At 41.0% G+C, this 21,166-nt stretch overlaps 1 protein-coding gene across 1 annotated transcript in view; it reads left to right on the top strand.

The window, feature by feature from the left end:
• Window positions 1–21,166, top strand: part of ELL (elongation factor for RNA polymerase II) — an 80,178-nt gene that overhangs the window by 16,012 nt on the left and 43,000 nt on the right. Inside the window, exon 2 of the mRNA XM_024209815.3 lies at window positions 19,671–19,718. Within this exon, the coding sequence (XP_024065583.1) occupies window positions 19,671–19,718 (48 nt within the window). The remainder of the gene's footprint in view (window positions 1–19,670; window positions 19,719–21,166) is intronic.

The raw sequence follows: 21,166 nt of genomic DNA, 5'->3' as shown, positions 1-21,166 counted from the left end.
TTAAGGGGAATATTACTGGCTGACACTTATTCTGGTGCATAGATTCATAGATTCTAGGACTGGAAGGGACCTCGAGAGGTCATCGAGTCCAGTCCCCTGCCCGCATGGCAGGACCAATAGACTTCTGTATGACCAATAGACTTCTGTATGACTATTGTATGACAACTGCATACAGTTGTCATACAATAGACTTCAGTAATAATGTGAATTTGAGTATAAATCTAATACAATTATTTTAATAAAGGAATGGAACTTTTATAAGCAAAACATTTTGTCAAGACTTCTGAAAATGACCTTACACTCAATATCTGAACAACTGTCATTGGCATCATGGGTGTTGGAGCTCTGAACTGACTTCTTAACTTGTCTTAGGTGCAAATGGAATTTAGGGAGGGTGGAATCTTGATGTTTGTAGTGTAATAATAAGTGAGGAAGAACTCAAAGCTGCAATTTTGAGAAACTCTTGCACTTTAAATGCCTTATTTCCCATGGAATTTAGACTGTTTTTGAATGTTTTAAGTGTTTTCTATTGAATAGGGCCTGAAAGTCCATTCTCATTGGTTTCTGTTTGGCAAACTTACTTGCAATGGTCTGTTATTGGGTTGTGTTTGTTTGACTTCTGTATAGGACATGATCCCTTATCGCTTATATTGGACTAAAAAATGGCAGGCTGAAGTGACTATATTGGCGTATCTGTGCTGTGAACCCTCTCTCCGTTTTCTCCAGTGGTTTTTCAACTTCTCAGCTTTTCTTTCTAGCTTTCCAAGGGCTCAGTGTTCTCTTGTCTATTACAAGGAGAGTGGATCTCCATTACAAGTGGATTTTTACCAGAGCAGTCTCAAGATTTTTACATTCTTCCATTGTTGTAGGGTTCTACCAGCCTTAGTTGGTTGTCTTCCCTTTATTAGTTTACAGCTGGAAATATTTTTTTCCCTATGCAAAGCGCTAGTAGACTAGTGCAACTGTTCAGCCTTTTAGAACTAGTTGATTAAGGGGACATCGGTCATGTACATTTTCAGAGGTGAGGTTGACTACCTATTGTTACACTAATGGAAAATGATTTTTCCCCATTTTTTGCTTTGTTTACTTTGTACATTTGTTAGGAGTTTGTGAATCGTCAATTCTTTACCTTGTATAGCCAACCCTTTATGAACCTTTCACTTAAAAACAGAAATCGTTTAAAAATTAGGAAAATAACTGTAAACACACACAAATTAGGAAGGGAGCAAAAGGGCAGATGTATTACTTTTTTAAATGACTAGACTTCAACTTGACGGGGCCTCTTCAACAGCTTTTTTTTTTTTTGTTAAACGCTGTTGGTGAAAAGGTGCTTGAGGGTTCAGTGAAACCCACTAGGTAGTGTTAAAAGGAAAGGACAATGATACTCATCCATTTTGGCAGTAATTGGGAGGCTAGCAACAAATGCTTAGTTGTGGCAAAATAATCAGCTGTTTGACATGACAGTGATAACCAGAAATAACCGTTTAGAACTGTCAAGAGCTCCAGAATGACAGGGGATTTTAGATTTTTCCCATTTCCAGTATTACTCTAAAGATGCTGATTAAATTCCAGCTTTCCTTTGAGGATCTGAGTGCTTGGCAGATATTAATAAATTAAGCTTTACAGCACCCCTGTGTATCACATAAGTTGTTAGCCATCTTTTACAGAAAGAAACAGGAGCACAGCGGTGAAGTGGCTTCACAAGGTCATGCAAGCCTGTGGCAGGAGGAGAAATGGAACCGTGGTCCTGACTCCAAATCCTGTGCTCTGGCCACTTGATAAAACTTCCTCAGCATAAGTACTTTATTTTTTTGAAGATGTTTTATGATGGAATAACTTGGCTATTGTACTAATTTATATATATTCTCTCACTTTTTCTTGGAGTGGGCGAGAAGGAAGTTGTGGAAGAAATAGACTTCCATGGGACAATTTTGCTACATGTGGGAAAGCAGCTCTTTCTTTTCACAGTCCAGGTTTTTGTACAGTACAAAGACTGAAGCCAAAATAAACAGGGAGCTTAAATAAACAGTCTGTAGTATTAAGCAGTGCCTGTATTTGATACAGTTCAGCATGGAAAAGATTTCTTTGAACTACTTTACTGTTTAAATGGAGAGAAGCAGTGGCAACTTTTTTTTTTCTAATGTCAAAGTTCATTAGTTTTGGCCAAAGCATTTCAAACAAAAGCCAATAGGGAAAGGATGGAAGGTTGACTAGGTCAGTCACTATTCTTGTTGTTCAGTTTGTATGAGGAAATTTGCCATAAAACACTCAGTAGCTCTTGATTTGGGGAAATGTGGTATAGAAGACAAAGGGCTTATTTTTCTTTCGGCAGATACACATAACTTTTATTAACTGTAGTTGCACTTTAGTAATATATTTATATTGCACTATATACAGGAGTCACTTCTGTCCCCTCTGTAGTGGAACATGGCAGCTGTTTAACCATGCATTACAACACTACACAAACGTTTGGAACAGGAGCTCAGGAAGGAATACCATAACAAGTTGAAGAAGAAAGGGATTTTTAAGCAGGCTGTAACTGGCCAGAGCCATAGGTTAATACCCTTAGTGAAAAATGCTATGGAATCTCCATTGTCCACAAATGGCCAGGAGTTCTGATTTACTTCTCTTCTGAAAGTAATGTGATTTCATTTTAAAAAATAGACCAGCAGGAATAATTAGTCTAAAATTTTTATTTTGGAAAGGTTGGTGAAGAGTATTGTGAAAGATGCCTTGCTTTTCCAGTCATGTGTGGGAAATCCCTCACCACCTCCAAACTATCTAGGAACCTAGCTCACTAATGAACTGTGTGTAGTTTAAAATTTTCAGAGTACTTCAGACAGTTCTTAACTCTTCTCTCTTTTCTTCCTGGCCACAACTTGTTTGTTTCCCTCATGGGAGGTGATCACATCTCAAGCATCTAGTACAGGGATTCTCAAGCTGGGGGTCGGGACCCCTGAGGGGGTCACGAGGTTATTACATGGGGGGGTCACAAGCTGTCTGCATCCACCCCAAACCCCACTTTGCCTCCAGCATTTATAATCGTGTTAAATATATTAAAAAGTGTGTTTAATTTATACGGGGGGTTGCACTCAGTCACCAGGACAAAAGTTTGAGAGACGCTGCACTAGTCAGTAGTTCAGGAAAGCTCTTCTCTCTTGGAGGGAGTACAGAAGCCTGACCTCAAGCTGCCTCCGGGAAATGGCTTTTGAAATATTAATCTAATGAAGTCTAACTGTATAGTTAACTGATATTACTGATTTTTGAATCTTAAACTGCTTAAAATCTTTAGGGGGAAAATAGCAACTCTATTCACTTTTTAACAGGGTTGGGAATTTTGGAATATTCAGTTTCCTTCTACCGTATTTTTTCATTCCTTTCCCAATTTAACAAGATCTGATCATGCCAATAAAATACTTCTTCAGAAAAACCAGTGTTGCATCCAAGAGATTATCTAGGGAGTTTTGAGGATGAATGGCTTCATGGGAATCTTGGCAGAACTGAGGTCTCTGTAAACTAACTTCCAATACAGAGGAGACCTCCTGAACTTGTATATACAGTAGGCTGCATCATTTGAGCTTCTTGAGAGATAATGTTGGTAATTAGAACCTTAACACCATTGCACAATTATAACAATTTTTCTGAATTGCTGTGTACACTTTACTGGTGTGAAAGTTTTTCTGCCTTGTTGGTTAAGAACTCTACCCTTGGTTTTAAAAGCAAAAATCACAAAGGGAAAGATCTTGTTTTGTTGGTACACGCTTTGAAAGTGCAGTCATTTCATCTTTTGTCCCTATCCTATTTTTGAGCAGCAGAGCAATCTTGAAATCTGCTGGTGATTCTACCAACAGAACTATGCTAGAAGGTACATGGTTGTGCTTTGCGATATAGAGGTACTGGCCTTTAGAGGTGACTTAAATTCTGACTCAGTCTTTCTAAAACATTTCCCCCTTCATAAGCAAATCACTAAATGTCTGCTACACCTCTACCCCGATATAACGCTGTCCTCGGGAGCCAAAAAATCTTACCGCGTTATAGATGAAACCGCGTTATAGTAAACTTGCTTTGATCCGCCAGAGTGCGCAGCCCCGCCCCCACAGAGTGCTGCTTTACCGCATTCTATCCGAATTCGTGTAATATCAGGTCGCGTTATATCGGGGTAGAGGTGTATTTTTTGTAAGAAATGGGTTTTGGGAACTGTTGCATTAATGCAGAATGGATTTTTCCTAGAGTTGTATTATATCCTTTACAAGCAAAAAAGTGTAGAATTTTTTTATTTCTATTTTCTACTTCTATTTCTTGACTGTGAATTTGACAGCCCAGCATAATACTCTCAAGTGCTCTGGGAAATATTGTTTCAACTTGTTTTATACTCTCCTGGTATTGGTGTTTATTGCTGCTAGTCTGAGAGTTATAAGAACTATCTTGTCAATATAATCTGTCCGTTCCTAATACACAAACAGAAAGAGAGAGAAGAATAGCCATGTTTAACAGAAGTTTCCAAAGCTCATGATATTACACTGTGGATGGGAGTGGTTTCACATGCTGTCACTAACAATAACTTACAAACTGCTAGCAGACTGCTGGACTGTTCTGAATGATCATACTGTAGTTTAAGAATTGTTGAGTATGGCTTGATGCGGTGAGGTGCAAGGCCATTCAACTCCATTGGAGTGGTTGTGAGCACTTGGGGTTTGGCCTATTATTTTCTGGCAAATAAAACATTAAGGAGCTTAACTTTGCTTCCATAGTCCTTAGGAGTTTTGTCAGTGAGTTTAGAGGAAGATTGTGGATAAGTGTCTTTCCCCCAGCTAGTCACCTCCAGACTTCTTTAGCCTTGAATTTTAGCAAGGCAAATTGAGAGTTCTTGATTGTCATTCCTCTAGGTGGGTTTATTCAGGATGGCCACCTCAAAAAATAAAAATAAAAAAAAAATGGAGTTCCACAAACCTTATTGGAATGGTTTTAATTAGTAAATATTATCAGGAGCTCTCTCATGGTGAGGTTTATTTCTCATCCATGGTAAAGATGACAGAAATACTCAGAATGTGAGTGAACAAAACAATTAAATATAAATTAAACTGTAGCAATAGGGCCTCCCTGCATTAAATAAAAAGCAATTACATCATGATAAAGTAGTAGTTGTCCAAAGGTAAAACAGTGACGTGTTCCAGAATTGTTACCTTTTTCTACAAGCTACGGAATCCTTTCAATTCAGGTATTTCCTGCCTTCAGTAAAAACTGTATAGGTGAGTAGAAATTAAGTCTAGTCACTGTTTAACCCAAAATCCCAGCTGAGATGAAGATAATACTTGTTGTTGTAAGGCCAATGGCTCTAATTTTTGAACTCTTACTCTCAGAAACAAAGTTCTTATGTTATCAGAATGTAACTTGTAAGCATACTGGTGGGCTTCTTCTGTGATGCGTGCAGCTTATCCTGGAAATTGTCATTCCTGTCTAATAAGATTACATTTAAAATGGCACAGTAAAGTTTTCCATTATTAACCTAGTTTCAAATTCCAGTGGGCTGAAATCCTGACACTTTCTGGGGAAAAAATAAAAAGAAGAAAAATCTCTCAAACTTCTGCATATGTTTTAGTGGGTCGGGAGGTACTGGTGTTACCACATTGTATGTGACCAATTAGCTATTTTCTTATTGATGTTTAGGATGGTAATTTGAATTAATAGTAGGCAACTGGCTATTTTATTAAGGTGTCGTATATTGTGAAGATATAGAATGCTAAACAGGTGTGAAATATTGTGGACAAAGTTTCCAAACTTGGGCGCCTAACCACATACCCTGATTTTTCATAGGCACGGAGGATCCGTAGCTGTCATTGACTTCATTGGGAATGGTGGGTGCTTGGTGTCTGGGTTACAAGACTAATTGCACCTGGTGGTCTCTTGGAGTGTACCCCCCATAGGTTTCAGACCTCTGGACCAGGGGTTCTTAACCTTTTTCTTTCTGAGCCCCCCCCCCCCCAACATGCTATAAAAACTCCATAGCTAGCCCACCTGTGCCACAACTGTTTTTCTGCATATAAAAGCCAGGGCTGGTGTTAGGGGGTAGCAAGCAGGGCAATTGCCTGGAGCCCTATACCACAGAGGACTCAGCAAAGCTAAGTTGCTCAGCCTCGGGTGGCGGGGTCCCGGGCTTCAGCCCTGCTTGGCAGGGCTTTGGCTTTCTGTCCTGGGCTGCAGTGACCCTGTGGCCATGCTTGGCGCCCCCCCCTAAAACCTGCTCGCGAGGCCCCAGACCTCTGGTTGAGAACTACTGCTTTATACATCACCTGACTCTTGTGATTCTCCTATTCTCAAACCACCCTTGAACTGCAGTCCCCTGGTATTAACCATGATTACTGCAGCAGGCACTGAAGATCTGCTCCCTCCAGGAGTAATGACAGTGGCATCCAGTGACCCAACTGTTTTCTTACAGCATTTATTTCGAACAAAAACATTAGACAGACTGTAAACAATAAACCAGTCTCTCTGCATGCCTGCTTTTTCCTAAGGCTTCCCATTCTTTGGCTGTGGGGGAAGAGACCGCTCTTTGAGACTCTCTATCAACCTGTCCCCCGACAATTGACCTCTCCTCTCCCGAAAAGGACTTTTTAACTGTTAAGTGTTCGTCATCATTGGGTTTCTAGCTTGGCAAAAGAAGGCTTGCATCTTCACGGGAGACATGATGTAGGATCTGCAGAGCTAATAGTTTCCCATATTGTCTTGTAATTGTTCTCAAGTTTCTGCTCAGAGGTTGCTTATCTGGATCCCTGTTTGTTTTTCTTACAGCTCCCTAATAAACTAGATCAATACATTCGTCCAGAAAATATTGTTGTATATTGGGTTATAATTTCTCCTCACTGACCAGGTCACATATAGTGTACATTAAATTCTTACATCTCCGTATTAGATTACATAGCAATTCCACATCCATCACACTTGGCACTTGTGAAAATCTGGCTGTTTAGTAAGTGCCTAATCTCAGGCGTTATTTTAGTTTACTTGCATAGTCTTTAGCATGTGCTAAAGTCAAATCCCATTTATTTTGAAAAATGTTTCTGTAAGGAATTGAACTTCTTGCAGTTCTCCTTCTGAAAGACACCCCTGACCTGTACTTACTATGTGCACCTTTTTTTGTTGGAAGACTGTATCCTGTTTTTTTCTTAATGCCTTAGCTTTTTTGGTTGCAAGTAATGTCTACTCTAAGTCCCTGGATTTTAACTAGGGTGTACAGTGAGTTGATTTCATTACCAAAGGTGCCTTTCACAATATTTGTCTGCTGGTGCTAAAAAGAGGTTCAGAATATCACATCTCATGTCTCAGAGGCATCTGTTCTCTTGGGTGTTAAAGGCTTATTTTTGTACATACAGTGTAAGTAAAAACACAGCATGGCTCTGCAGCGAGGTGAAAATTCTCTCAAGAACAAGAGCCTTTAGTGAAGTGAAGTTACACCAGCATTGAAATTAAAACAGTTTTCACTGTGCTTAAAGGGAAGGTTTATGTAACTTAAAACCATTCTGTAAACAAATCATAGTAATATTACATTCAAATATTAATTACCAGTGTTAGAGCTCTTTTTGAAACCCTCTTATCAAACAGGAATACTACGGAGCTTAGAAGACTGCACTGTTAATTTGCCTCCATTGGACCTCCTCCATATCAGACAGGTGGGGGTTGGAAGGAATCGGCCACTTACCACAGTAAACTTGAGGCTACTTCACAGCTAATTCTTCCCTTCACCCATTTTGTTCAATCCACTTACTCTTCAAAGTGGTAGAAACTGTTCAACATATCAAACAAGTTGTGGCAATAGAACCAACCTCAAAGAAAAATTTCAAGACGTTTACTCCATATCTTGGTTTCAGAATGTTCTGATGGCATCTGGACAATTTTAGACCTAAAGAGCTCTTCTTAAAAAAGTTAAAATTCAAGATGAAACCTTTTTAAAGTCCTCCCTTTCTCTAGTTCCCAACAAGGTTATCTCTTCAGTTGACTGTAGGGATGCATTCATTTCTCCTACTGTTGAGATCATGACCAATACATACTCTTCTCCCCTTGCTTGTACAAGCCTCCCAAGTTGCGGCTTCTCCAAAAAATAAAATGAATTATTTAGGCACTTAAGCCCCAATTCCTTATTGTTTTGAGATCCACAGTTCCATTAGAATGGTTACTTTAGCCACCACTGGTGGCGCAACGGGGCTAAGGTGGCTTCCTACCCACTCGCTCCACTTCCGGAAGTGGCCAGCATGTCCCTGCGGTCCTTGGGGTGGGTGTGTGTGTGTGTGTGTGTGCATCTCCGTATGCTGCCCCCACCCCGAGTGCCCACTCTGCCAACTGTGGCTAATGGGAGCTGCGGGGGTGGTGCCTGCGGGCAGCGGTGCGCAGACACCCCTCTGGCCCCCCTGCCTAGGAGCTGCTGCCAGAGGGGGGTGCGGGTGGCTTTTGGGAGCCACCTGAGGTAAGCACTGCACCACTCTCCTGCACCCCAACCCCCTTCCCCAGCCCGCACTCTAACTCCCTCTCAACCACCGTCCCCCGCACCGCCTCCCAACCCCCTGCCCCAGCCCAGAGCCTGCACCCTGCACCCAAGCGCCCTCCCAGAGCCTGTCCCCTGCACCCCCTCCTGCACCCCAACCCCCTGCCACAGCCCAGACCCTGCACCCAAACTCCCTCCCCCCTCCCGCACCCAAACTCCCTCCCAGAGCCTTAGGCAGGTGTGTGTGTGGGGGGGGGTACTTGGACCTGTTCTGGGCACCACCAAAATTATACAAACCTGCTGCCTCTGCCCTGTGTTTTAGTTGTCTCCCCAGCAGTCTGCTACAGGGCTTTTTCTGAGGGAAAGTTTTATTTCAAATTTCTGATAACCGTTGGGGCTCCGTGTCTCTAATTCCCAGTGGTGTTCCAGGACTGCGTTTTCCTTTTGGGGAGATTGCCCTCTCAGCTTTGTTTCTCCTTTTGAGGCATTTGAAGCAGCTGCCGTCCCTACAAGCTTCAAGGAAAGAGGTAGGCCAAGAGCCAGAGGTTGTCTCTGGCTTCACCCCCTTATCAAGTGTTTCATTGGAGCTGTGCTGACACCAGGCAGGCAGGGTTGGAAAAACTGCCTCAAGGGGTAAGCAGCTTCATGAGATGCGTGATAATGGAAGGGCAGCATGCCAGATGGAGGATTGTGCCTAAGTCCCTAGAGCCCAAATGAGCAGCCACACTTTGGACTGCAGAGCTCAGGTGCCTCCTTCCCTATGCATGATCTTGGAACCTCATTCTGCTCCTTACAGAACTATCCAGACGGAATCTCTCTCTGCTATCAAATTAGGAGCTTTCTGAAATGAGACATCTAGTGTTGTGCTTTTAATTAAGACAAGCAGATCTCCCAGCTATCACAGCATTCATTCTCAACGTAAATTCAAGAAATATTCTTCCTTCTGATAAGCATCGACGTCCACACCTTAGGACCACTGACCATCTAAGGGAAGAGAAGTACATTCTCCTTTACTGGGATCTGCTAGGTGTCTGTCAGTACATAAATTTACCAAGAATCTGTCAGTCATCTAGTCTTCAGCCAAAGCCATATTTTTGGTAGAAGTCTTCTCCATGCCTTAGTACCCAGATGAAAATGGAGGATATATAAAATACCTCATTTAGATGCCTGTATTTAAGGATAAACCTGCTTCCCACCCTGGAGGCACAGGGTGTGAAGATCCCATTTTTATTTTTATTGATCTGTGGACCATAGAATGATGAAGAATAGGAACACTCCAAGTAATAAGGTTCTTGCCTAGGAGATACCGATCATCCCAAATAGAGATGAGAACTGATGTCCAGACACTTGGGTTTGTTTCAGTAGTGGGAATTTCACATGGTCTGCATTAGGAAAAATCATACTCTTTCCTCAAAGTATATTGAATACAATCTGTAATTTAGGAAAATAGAATGGAATTATCTTGGCTATGGAATCTGTCTCAACTGGAGGGAGCTTCAGTGGCAGGGTGGTCCTCTGCTGCCGGTGAGTGAGAGGTCTGGTTGTGCCCCAAGTTGCAAGCAGGCTGAAGTACCCATTGTACCGGATCTATGGTGCATATTTAAGTGACTGTGCATATTTAAGTACACGTTTATATTTCATCTGCTGTAGCATGACAGATCCATGTCCTGCGTCCCACGTATACAAACTGCTTAACTTGAGCTGTATGTACCAGATATAACTAGAAGGACCGGACTCTTCTCCTTTCTACAAGTTTTGGGATCATCCAGTTATACTTCAAACTAGATTTAAACGTGATTAGGGGAAAAGTCTTGAACTACATATGTGAATCAGACTACATAACTTATATGGCAAACTCAAGTGCATTTTTTAATACCAGCAGTGGACAAATTCACTTTTAGTAAGGGAACTGTACTGCTGGGCCTGTTTAAACATTCCATACTTAAATACACCATGTTCCTTTTTATCCGTGGTGCTGCACGCTTGGCTCATTTTAATACACTTTGTTTACATTAGCTCAGTGTGTGCATTGTCTGAAGCTCAGCTTTAGGTTTGACTCTTTCATTCTGAAATCTCTTCATGCCAGTGCATTCCCAATACTGACTTTGCTCTACTTGTTGGAGCGCATTCCATTTCCCTAGATTCTTGATTGTGACACACATCCTCCTTCCACACATCAGGTCTGACAAGCCTCTTGTTGAAAGATACAACTCCCTTCGTTGCCTGTTCATGTTTTCCATTTTTTGTATAGCTTCTGAAACTTCTTGCAAGAGTCTTGAGGCATTTTGACTCACCGAGAAATGTGACTGCAGTGGTACTGCTCACATGCTTAGTTAGGCACCTGCTTAAGTGTCTTACTGGATTGGAGTCATAATGAGTAGATCCACTGTAGTTTCTAAAACAACCCCCCCCCCCCCCCCGTGCCCCCCAAAAACAGAATACATTTAGATTTTTCTAGTAAATGCTTGGAAAAAAGTATTGGCAGTTGCTATGAGATACTCTGTTTACAGATAACTCTGCTACCCATTTGAAGCTCCATTTAAGAGGATAAAATTGCTTGTGCAGTAACCCTTGGCTACTAATTTTTTTGTAGCATCTTTTAAAGTGATATTCTGAGAGTACTTCATAACAATTTGGGAAACTCCTTAATAGCTCGTCAGATTTTTTTTGTGAGAAACTGAGTTGCTGTTATTCAAAGTAAACTACTTTCCAGAATAGAAAATGGGAAGAAACAGTAGTGGGATTTAGTGAAATAACTTCCTGCATTTAGATTCCTCCCAACCAATAGATTCAGTTCCTATCACATACTGTTAAGGTTGAATATATTTCTAATTAGCAGTATTTAAGATCCACTTCAAACTTCATATATACATTTTCATAAACTGATAAGTGTACAAAATGGAAGCTCTAAATTCCAAGTGTATGAAATGTCAAAAGGATGAAGATTAAAGCTAACACTAGCATGTGTCTACCTTTGACCATAGTAACCTCACTTATGACAACCTCCACCGAGAATTCATAACTTTTTTATTGATATTGCAATTGAAGTTTGATATTAACTGGCTGAAGAGTGGTGGTGGTTTGTTTTTTGTTTTGTTTTTTAAATAAACTGTTTTTACAAAATCTTATGAAGGGTTAAATTTTCAAAGCTGTCCTCCATACGTTCCTTTTTCATCTGGACTCTTTAGTCCTGTTACTAGATCTATATCTGGATATTGTTAGTAAGACTAATCCTAATTGAGCTCTATCTGTGATGGGTTGAAGCTTAAAAGTATTGTTCCAGTTTGGTTCTTCCAGCAGGATTCAGAGCAATGAAACAAATTCTGGAAACTGCTGCCCAGAAGTTCAGGAATCTGATTCAGTGACCTACTTTTTGTTGTACACGTCGCATAGCTTAAGATGCTTGGTGATCATGTAGCTGTTGCATCGAGATTGTTCTAAATGATGCTTTTTAACCTTTTCATTTTTCAGTGGTGTAACAGTATATTTAATGATCCTTTAATTACTATCAGACTTTCTGAGGGGAAAATAGTGATTTTTAGTTTGTCTTCACAAGTTATTTTTCATGGTTAGACTTGGCAGAAGCACATGTTCTATAGGTAGCAAGCCCAGTCCTTGAGTGCAGTATGAGGATCTTGGTAAAGCAAAACTCTTATCTGTTCAGTGGCTGAAGATCTCTTGTTCTGATACGTGTTAATTATTGCCACATCAGACTGTACATTTAATTGTTGTCTCTTATAGATTGGAGGTGTCTTACACGGGGCTCCTCTCAAGCTAATTTGAAGTTCTAATTACTGTTGTCTCTTAACCAATTTCTAACAGAATTCTAACGAAATTATAACATCGCAAGAGAGAAGAGACTGAAAGCTCAACAGAAGAAAGGAGGCATATTTAAATCTTTGTTACTGTTTTTTCTTAACATCTAAATTTTGCTGCTTAATGAACCCTTGGGTGAAAAGACATCTTGACAATTCAGCGTTCCATCCCCTCAAGTAAGGTGTGAGAGCTCCCACTGTGTTTGTGTGAGATTTCCCCCACCCCCACCCCAGGAATGTCTCCAATGGAACCCAGGGAAGGCCAGACTTCATGTTCCTGATATTTCTAAGGTTAAAAAAACCCAATCTTCCAGGCTGCCTTTATACATGAGGGTTGAGGAAGGGGGTGGGGGTGGCGGGAAGGGCAGGTTTTAAAAAAAAAAGTCCTTTGGCAAGTTGCATTTAAAACTTGAGGTCAATTCCAAACCTGTCCATTTACAGAAATTAGGATTCCTCTCTCCTTCTGAAGTCCTGCCTCCAGAGTCCTAGCAGTATAGCAGTCCTGAGTGCGTCTTGCAGGAAGTTCCTACATCTCTCAAACTACTGTGTGATGGGGAAGTAAAGTGACAACAGGTTTCCTGTAATGCAGTTCACAGTTAAGGGATTCAGTTATGTTCAATTGAGAATCTAAACTCAAATGAATTCTCCATCCAAGGATCATGTAAAGAAATACAGTTCTGGCTTTCCAATACAGTCTATTTTTTAACCTGGATTAGAAGAGATCATTGTATCTGGGCATGCATGAGAGAATAGACTCGACCTGAGGTAGCTCGAGAGTTCTTTGTGAAGTGATATCCTGATGACAGGGGAGTCAGTTGCTTGGGGGGTTGATGCACACAATTGTCAGGTTAGGGACGGTGTGGGTGTGGGTGTGCGCGCTCACAGTACAAAACCTAACTTGCTCCACAGGAGTTGTAAATCTTACTCCCTAAACTGACTGTTGTGTAACCATCTCGTGTGACTCCAGTGGGCTGGTATTGGTAGTGGTCTTTTTAAAAATCGCAGGGCTACAAAAGCTGGCACCTGTTTTGTTTTGAACCTGTTAGTGCTGAAATTCTCCAAGTTAAAGCCATAGTTCTGGAAGCTTAAAATCTTTTAAGTGCCTTTAACTCCATATTGGCACTCTGACCAAAACGTCAGTTTGAACTTTTTAATAGGAACAGAAATGAAGTAGCACATCTAATTTAAGGTGCTACATTGCTGAGGAGATGGAATCTTCACTATGCCAATACAGTTTGAGTATGTGGTTGAGGGGCAAGGAAAACAGTATAGGTTTCTAAACTATTAATTTATGGTGGATTAACACTTCGCAATCCAATTGAACTTTTTGTTCTTGTGTCTTTTTATTATGTGTTCGTAAAGCACCTAGCAAAACGGGGTCTTGGTCATGTCAGAGGGTTGTAGTTGCTACTAGCCCTGGCTTGCAAGAAGGCAGCATTTTAATAATATAAGTAATAGACGGGTGGTAAATTTCACTTTTAAAAGCATAGGTGAGTTGACAGTATTCCAGACAATATGCCCTTCTGGATGGATGGTGTCTCTATGCAGTCAGACTTTGGAATGTCTTGAGATAGGCTAAATAGAGATGAAAGATGTCTATGCCCTTTTCAGAGCTATAGATGCTAACTTAATTAACTGGTGACTAGTGAACTTGAATTTTCTTCACCCACCATTTGACGTTCCTGTAGTACGTTCCTTACAGATATTACCAGTGGGATTTGTATGCTGTGCTACTAGAACTCTTAATGAACTTTGGGACTCTGAGATGTGGATCTCTTATGATTCCTTGGCAACTAGCCTTTGGATGTTTTTGCTTTGGTTTTTGCTGCATGTAGTTTCACTCTGCAGAAAGACTGGGGTGAGGTGTTTGAAACAAAACAATAAATAGTAGATAATCAAAACTACTCTCTTCAGGACTTCAGTGGAGCACAGGGGTCTGCTTGTGCTGAGTATATCATAGGATTGGAGCATAAGTCATGAGATTTACACAAATAGAATTACTTGCCTTATGTTTTTTTGGGCCTTTAGGGTACACTTGGGTCATGTTTTCCACTCTCTTCCTATAAGAGTAAGGGCTAGTTCGTTCCTTATCTATGGCTGGGAAGGGTGGGAACTTTTGCCTTAGGAAGCACCTAATGGAAAAGGCCATGAGGCAGCAATCAGACCCAGACTCGGGCACTCCCCTGTACATTTGCCTGACTCAGCAAAGACCGTGCCTTCTGCCACAAGGTCCAAATCAGGAGCGGAGTCTACTCTTGGCCAGGTCTTGTTGGGAGAGCAGGGAGCATTCTCATACGCATGAGGCTAAGTCTTCCTCCAAATCCACTTCAGGCAGGTCTGATCCAGCCCTGCCTAAACAAGCACTAGCTCAGCTCAAGAGAATTTAGGATGTCCTAAGTCTGAGGCACGATACGAAAGCCCACAGTCTAGTGTTCCATTGACACCGGATCACAATCTTTTGGGGCCTGTGCCTGTGGTACTTCCCAAGCACAAACCTGGGATCCGCTGGCACCGACGAAGATTGATTGATTGAGAACACGGATCATCCGCAGTTCTATCTTTGTTTTCAGCAGCTGTGGCACAGATTGTCTCTATTGCAGCTCCTGCGGTTCAGGCAGACAGGACTCTTCTCATGCTGGGAAGAACAGAGACCTACACTCCTCCTGAGGTCATCTTCGCTCTTCCAAACCTGGAGTCTCCCACTCCTTTGGGTCCCTCCCTTTTGAGAGAGGTGGTTATTCCACCAGGGAGCCATCCTTTGGAAGGAGTTTGTCTCCCATTCCATCTTCGGGTTGTGATTTTCTTCCAGTGGCACCCTTGGTAGCAGCACTGTAACTGGAGGTTCTTCGAGATTTGTTGTCTAATCCATCTGTATTCCACTGTCTGCCCTCCTTCCCCTCTGCGTCGGCTCTTCTCTGATTCATGGTGGAGAAAGAACTGGAGAGGCAGTCGGTCTGATCTGCCATTTATCTCCTTGGTCAGAGGCCTGAGCCAGGGCACAAGTGTGGACCATCGGACACCGCTTTCAAAATTCTCCAGCTCTGGGCACGTTGAGCACATTTGTACCCACAGTGGCATACAGATAGTGACCACACATCTCAAAGAACCTCCAGTTACTATAAGATAAGTACATTTCCCTTTTTGATGACGGTTCACACCCCAGAGCTCTTTTGTACTGAGACTGCTACTTTGAATGACATTTGAAAGGCTTTCTGTGCAACCATAATGCCTAGAAACATCGAAAAAATGAATGCTTATGTTCTGCAGACTAGCAGTTTGAAACCTCTAGTCTAGAGCTTTTGTATTTGAAAATTTACTACTGTACATTACTGATAACTGAGGTGTGGAGCAGGAGCAGTGAGAGTAGCAGTTAACAAATTGGAAACGGAGAGACAGGCTGTGTCTCCTGGGGAACAAGTGAGTGATGGGGTGTAAAGTTCACTGTTTAAATAAGTGAAATTTGGAGATTATCAGAGTGGCAGGATTATCACTGATTTTGGAGGTTGTGAAATAGAACATGCATCAAATTTGAAGTTGGAGCTGTGGGTTATTCATAATTCTGAATTGCTTGATCAAGTCTTCAACTCTTTCTTAAAATTCTGTACACCTCAGAGTACAACCCTGCTTCATTTTAGTCTAATGTTGGCTAATAACTTGTGTTAACTGTGGGGAACTGGGAGAGAGGTGACACCGGTGAGCCTCGGTGGGAAGGATCATATTTCCTGAGTGGAATGGATGAATTAAGAAAAATATATCTTATTTCTCGTTCTAGGTAAATGCTTAGTAGGGCTTCTTGGACATCTTTTAAAAATAAAATTACACTTGAGACAATCTGCTCCCTAGCTCAGATCCTAGATGGTGTGAGAAATCTGTGCTTATGTCTAAGTCTTTAGTAGATGATTTAGTCCCTAAACTTATAAGACCTCCAATTAGGGACGAAGTGGGTGAGGTAATATCTTTTATTGGACCCAACCTCACCCACCTGGTCTCTCTAGTATCCTGGGACCGACATGGCTCCAACTACACTGCGTACAAACTCTCCAGTGTCTGATTTCTTGGCCCTCACTCTTAAGAAAAACTGTACTACTATAGAAAGGACCATAACCATGATTTAGTACAGCTTTGGTTTAATGGTGATCTTACTAGAGAGAGCACAAAATAGCTACCTCACTGTTACTGTAATGCAGGATGTGGCTTGGAGACACCTGTCTTATGGATCAAGGTCTACTGCTGTGGGAAGTAGCTAATAGTCTTTATGGAAAGAGTGAAACCTTGATAAACTTTCAATCCATTTATCATTGCCTGTAGTTCCTATTTTGAGGCATCTGAAACGATAATGAAACAGAGCAAATAACACTATGTAGTGTGTTATGTCTACTGTTTGGCATTGCCATAGACTTGGTAATGAAGAAGGATGTTTGCAATGTGAGTAGATAGCAAATGCCTAGAAGGTCTAGACTTTGCCAGTGAGGTTGCACTACAGAGCGTCACTGCCCTAAAGCTTCTAAGACAGATAACATGGCAAAAACAGTAGGCCAAGCATGGCTCAAAATTAAGTGCACCAAAACAAACATCCTCAAAACGTAGATGTCAAGCATCATCATCACAGTAGAAGGCAAAAGGAAAGGAGAACAGTTCCTGGGCAGCATCATACTAACCAATGGAGACCTTAAGAAGGAAGCAACATTTAGACAGGAAAAGCATCCACAGAAGTTACTTAACTCAACATATGGAAATCAGAGATACTAGAAAAAAACTGAAATCAAAGATGTCAGAACAAAACTGAGCATTTTCAATTCAAACATCATCTCCGTGCTAACGTACGGCTGCGAGAGCTGGAGATCTACCAAAGCGTTGGACCACAACTAGACTCCTTCAGAAATAAGTGCCTATGAAAGATCCTGGCCATTGGATGGAAAGACTTCATCACCAACGAAGCGATCAAAGAAATCGCCAACCTCTGGGTGTAGGAAGGGAAGAACAGTAGATAAACTTTCGAGGGTAGGGGAAAGTACAGTGTCACCTAATTCATGAGACTCCTTCCCCTGGGATCTTTCATAAATCATCTTTTACTTCTGCAGTGGTGTGAAAGCGAATGTTGCTTGTTGGATAGGTACATTTGTAATCACAGAACTTGTTTTATAAATTTGTCATGATTTGCATACAATACGTCTGGACTTCATGTGATTGCTTTTTAAGTAATTTTCCAGATTTAAGTGCAGATGATTTTAAATCTATAATTAGATACAAAAATGCAATGCTCTTATGCAATGCAGTGAGTGTTCTTTAAAATGCCTTCAAATTCAGTGTCCCCTTAATTACAGTCCTATGGATTTATGGACATACACTGTACAGTACATGCTGACACCAGGAACAAGAGCTGGCCAGTCTGTCTATAAACAGTGTGCTGTGGTATGCAGTGTCGTGGTACTTAAAGAATTTAGTGAACCCTGTATGAAGTGCATGAAAGACATTTATCATTTCACTATGAAGTTATATTATGTCTGCAGAGTATTCAGTACAATGCAGAAAGTGAGTGCTTTCCAGACTTCAAGACCACTGTTTTTCTTTAGTGATAGTGGGTACCTGACTTGGTTACATTGTTGGAAGTTATGTTAATGACTTAAATCATAATGGATGTGCAGTGAAACACCCAGTGGGTTTCATCTTGCTCTAAGCTTGTTTGTCTATCTATAGACTTTTTTTCTAGATCAGAGGTTTTCTTTGCTAAGTCACAATAATTTGATGTCAGTTGGAAAGATCCCTTATGGAATTCAATAGGGAAACTTTGCTTACTAGACTCTGAAGCCATTGACTCTTTCACAGCGAGGCACACCCTCTTACGTATGCATATTTCTGGGGCGATTAATCATTGAAGTCTGTGAAATGTCGGGATGTCCCAGATACATGGAAGTAGCACAGAAAGCGTTCCCCTATTGCGTGCACCCAATCACATCAGACAAGTTAAAGCAATTCAGAGAGAAATCCTAATGGAATTCATTCCTTTGAAATGGCCATAGTCAAGGTATATGTAACTACACCTCTACCTCGATATAATGCTGTCCTCGGGAGCCAAAAAATTTTACTGCGTCATGGGTGAAACCACGTTATATTGAACTTGCTTTGATTTGCCGGAGTGCGCAGCCTTGCCCCCCCGGAGCACCGCTTTACTGCGTTATATCCGAATTTGTGATATATCGGGGTAGAGGTGTACTTGCTTTTCATCACTTGGAAGGCTGATACTGAAATCAGTCTCCCCACCGAAATGTGTTCATTAATCAGACATGCTTGCTACCCTATCAGTAGAGCATGATTGCTGGGCTATTGGCAAGTATATATTGCATTAAAATGCACTGAAATGTTTTGGGGTTTAGGAAGTGAAAAGAACCTACACCGATTACACAAGCTTTCCAAACCAATTCGTAGTTACATACATTAATAATTTTTTTCAATCTTAGTATCTTTTAAGTAATGACTTCAAGCTGACTTTTCTTTAGCCTCCAGTGCCATCAAAGGTTGAAGTATCAGGGAATGCAAACCATATATTTTGTGGGGTTTTTTTTTTTTTTTTTTTTTTTTTTTTTTTGATTACAGTGCATCCATAATCTAAATAAAACTTAATTATTGAATTCAATTGATGTCTGTTATAAGGAACTTTTTATAGGGTCGTGATTGAACAAACAATAGTGTAACTTCCTGAAATGAAAGCAAATTAGTGTCACAGGGAAAACCTGTTTTTTTGTTTGTTTGTTTGTTTTTTAAGTGGGCAGTCAGAAAGCATCACAACCTCATCGGTAAGATATTGTTAACAGGAACTTGACAGCTAAGTACCTTGAAGAGTTAGGTGGAATGATAATTTATCTAAAATTCTAGATTTGAGTGCTGTAACAGATTTTTCCCTTAATCCTCTACTAAGAATGTAGGCTTACAAACTACTTAAGCATTGCAAATATACAACCAATGTGTCTGTATGTGCCTCTAATATAATGTTTCAAGGTGTAAGTTAATGATTACAGGGATCAGGAAGGAATTCAATATGTGGCATTTCAAAGGTGCCAGGAGCATTATAGGGTTTTTGCCTTCCTCTGAAGCATGTATGAAAGACTTTTTGTAAGTGCGAAGTATTACCGTTGGGTATTGAACACTACTGATGGCATAATAGACTGTCTAATTCAGTATGGCATTTCTTATTATTCTAGGGACAAATCCCTATTACATTTTCAACTTAAAAGATCAGTAGCAATACTTTGTGGTTAGTTCACTGTACCTTTTCCTTCAAAAGATATATACTGTAGTGTCCTTGTTAATGCAAACTGAATTATTTGAATATTTTTGGTAGTGCATGTTATGACTGAAACTGTTTTTTCCTTGTTTTGTAGGACTCTGTTGCATTGAGACCAACAATCCAATTTCAAGGAAACCAAGGGGTAAGTTTGTGTATGGGTCTGGCTGGAAGGCTGTCCCATGGGTGTGAATTCCGACTGCTTTGACGTTAACCTATGTGAGATCTGTCCTGGGTTCAAAAATGCATTAGGTAAATTCACGGAGAATAGGTCCATCAATGACTATTGCATCCTGGACCATCTTGGCTAACTCCCATGTTCCTGGTGTCCTTCAGCCTCCAACTGCCTGAAGCTGGGACTGGACAATGGGATAGATCACTTGAAATTTCCCTGTTCTGGTTGCTGCCAGAAGACTGGATACTGGGCAAGATGGACCACTGGTCTGACCTAGTTTGGCTGTTCTTATGCATGTATCAAAGTCTACCTTACTGGGTGATGGGTGTGTTTTTTGTTTTTTGTTTTTCTTTTTTTAAAGCATTGAGTTGTGCGCACACAGTGTTGTCCAAGTGAGAGCATTGGGTGTTTCTACACAGACTGCCTTTCCTTACAGTTTCTCACCATTGTTTATCACTGTTGATAACCATGGTGGGGCACATTAAAAAAGCCTTGCTGCCAAGAAGAATGAGGAAATCAAAAATACAAGTGATACTACTATGTGTGATAAGTGTAGCAATTCATGGAAGCCTTGCCTATGCCCTGGGGAAACACCTCACCCAACCTGGCAGTTCTGATGCTACATTTTGAGGTGTGAATCAGAATAATGCTGGTAGACTGAAGTATTAGTGCGCTGTGATATTTGGCTTGACATAAAGTCAGTCCCAAGCAACTGTGCAGCTCCTATGTTGAGCATAGCCCAAAGTTCTTCTGTTCAGGAGTCTTGGTTCCTTTATAATTTCTCTTCCTTTTGCTGAATTCATCCGATGTTTATGGAAGCATGAAACTGTCTTATTTAGTTACTGACAATGGAGGGGCTAAATTTCCATGATCTCAACTAAAAGTAACTCCACACTTTGAGACCTTTTAAAGCTGTCACTGGTAGATCTTTAAATACAAAAGGTGTTATTTTTAACATTGGGACTCTGAACGAGAAAAAAGAAAAATAATTCTTCATCAATTCTGCTGCTCAGTTCTTGACGCACTCTTTGTATCGAAGCATTACATGAGTCTTAGAATTGAGTCATTTTAATTATCATGTGTTGACATGCTTAGGCATAGGAAGGCGAGTTAAGAATTGACTAGCTGCCTTAATACTATATACCCTTCTTGATTTTGTTTAAATGATTTCCTTTAAAGGACAATTCTACTCTGAATGGCACTGTACGTTCCCTTACTGGGTATGTTTCTGCTGCAGTTCGACGCCAGCTGACTTGGGCTAAGGGGCTATTTAATTGTTGTGTAGACATTTGGGCTTGGGCTGCAGCCCAAGCTCTAGGATCCTCCCACCTCGCAGGATCCTAAAGCCTGGGCTCCAGCCCAAGCCTAAATGTCTACACCGCACTTAAACAGCCCTTAGCCCGAGTCCTGGGAGCCCA

Source organism: Terrapene carolina, unplaced genomic scaffold (genome assembly GCF_002925995.2).
Source record: "Terrapene carolina triunguis isolate 2854851 unplaced genomic scaffold, T_m_triunguis-2.0 Scaffold194, whole genome shotgun sequence".
NCBI classification, from domain to species: Eukaryota; Metazoa; Chordata; order Testudines; family Emydidae; genus Terrapene; species Terrapene triunguis.
Note: the sequence above shows the minus strand (reverse complement) of the source record. Positions and strands in the feature narration are given on the sequence as shown.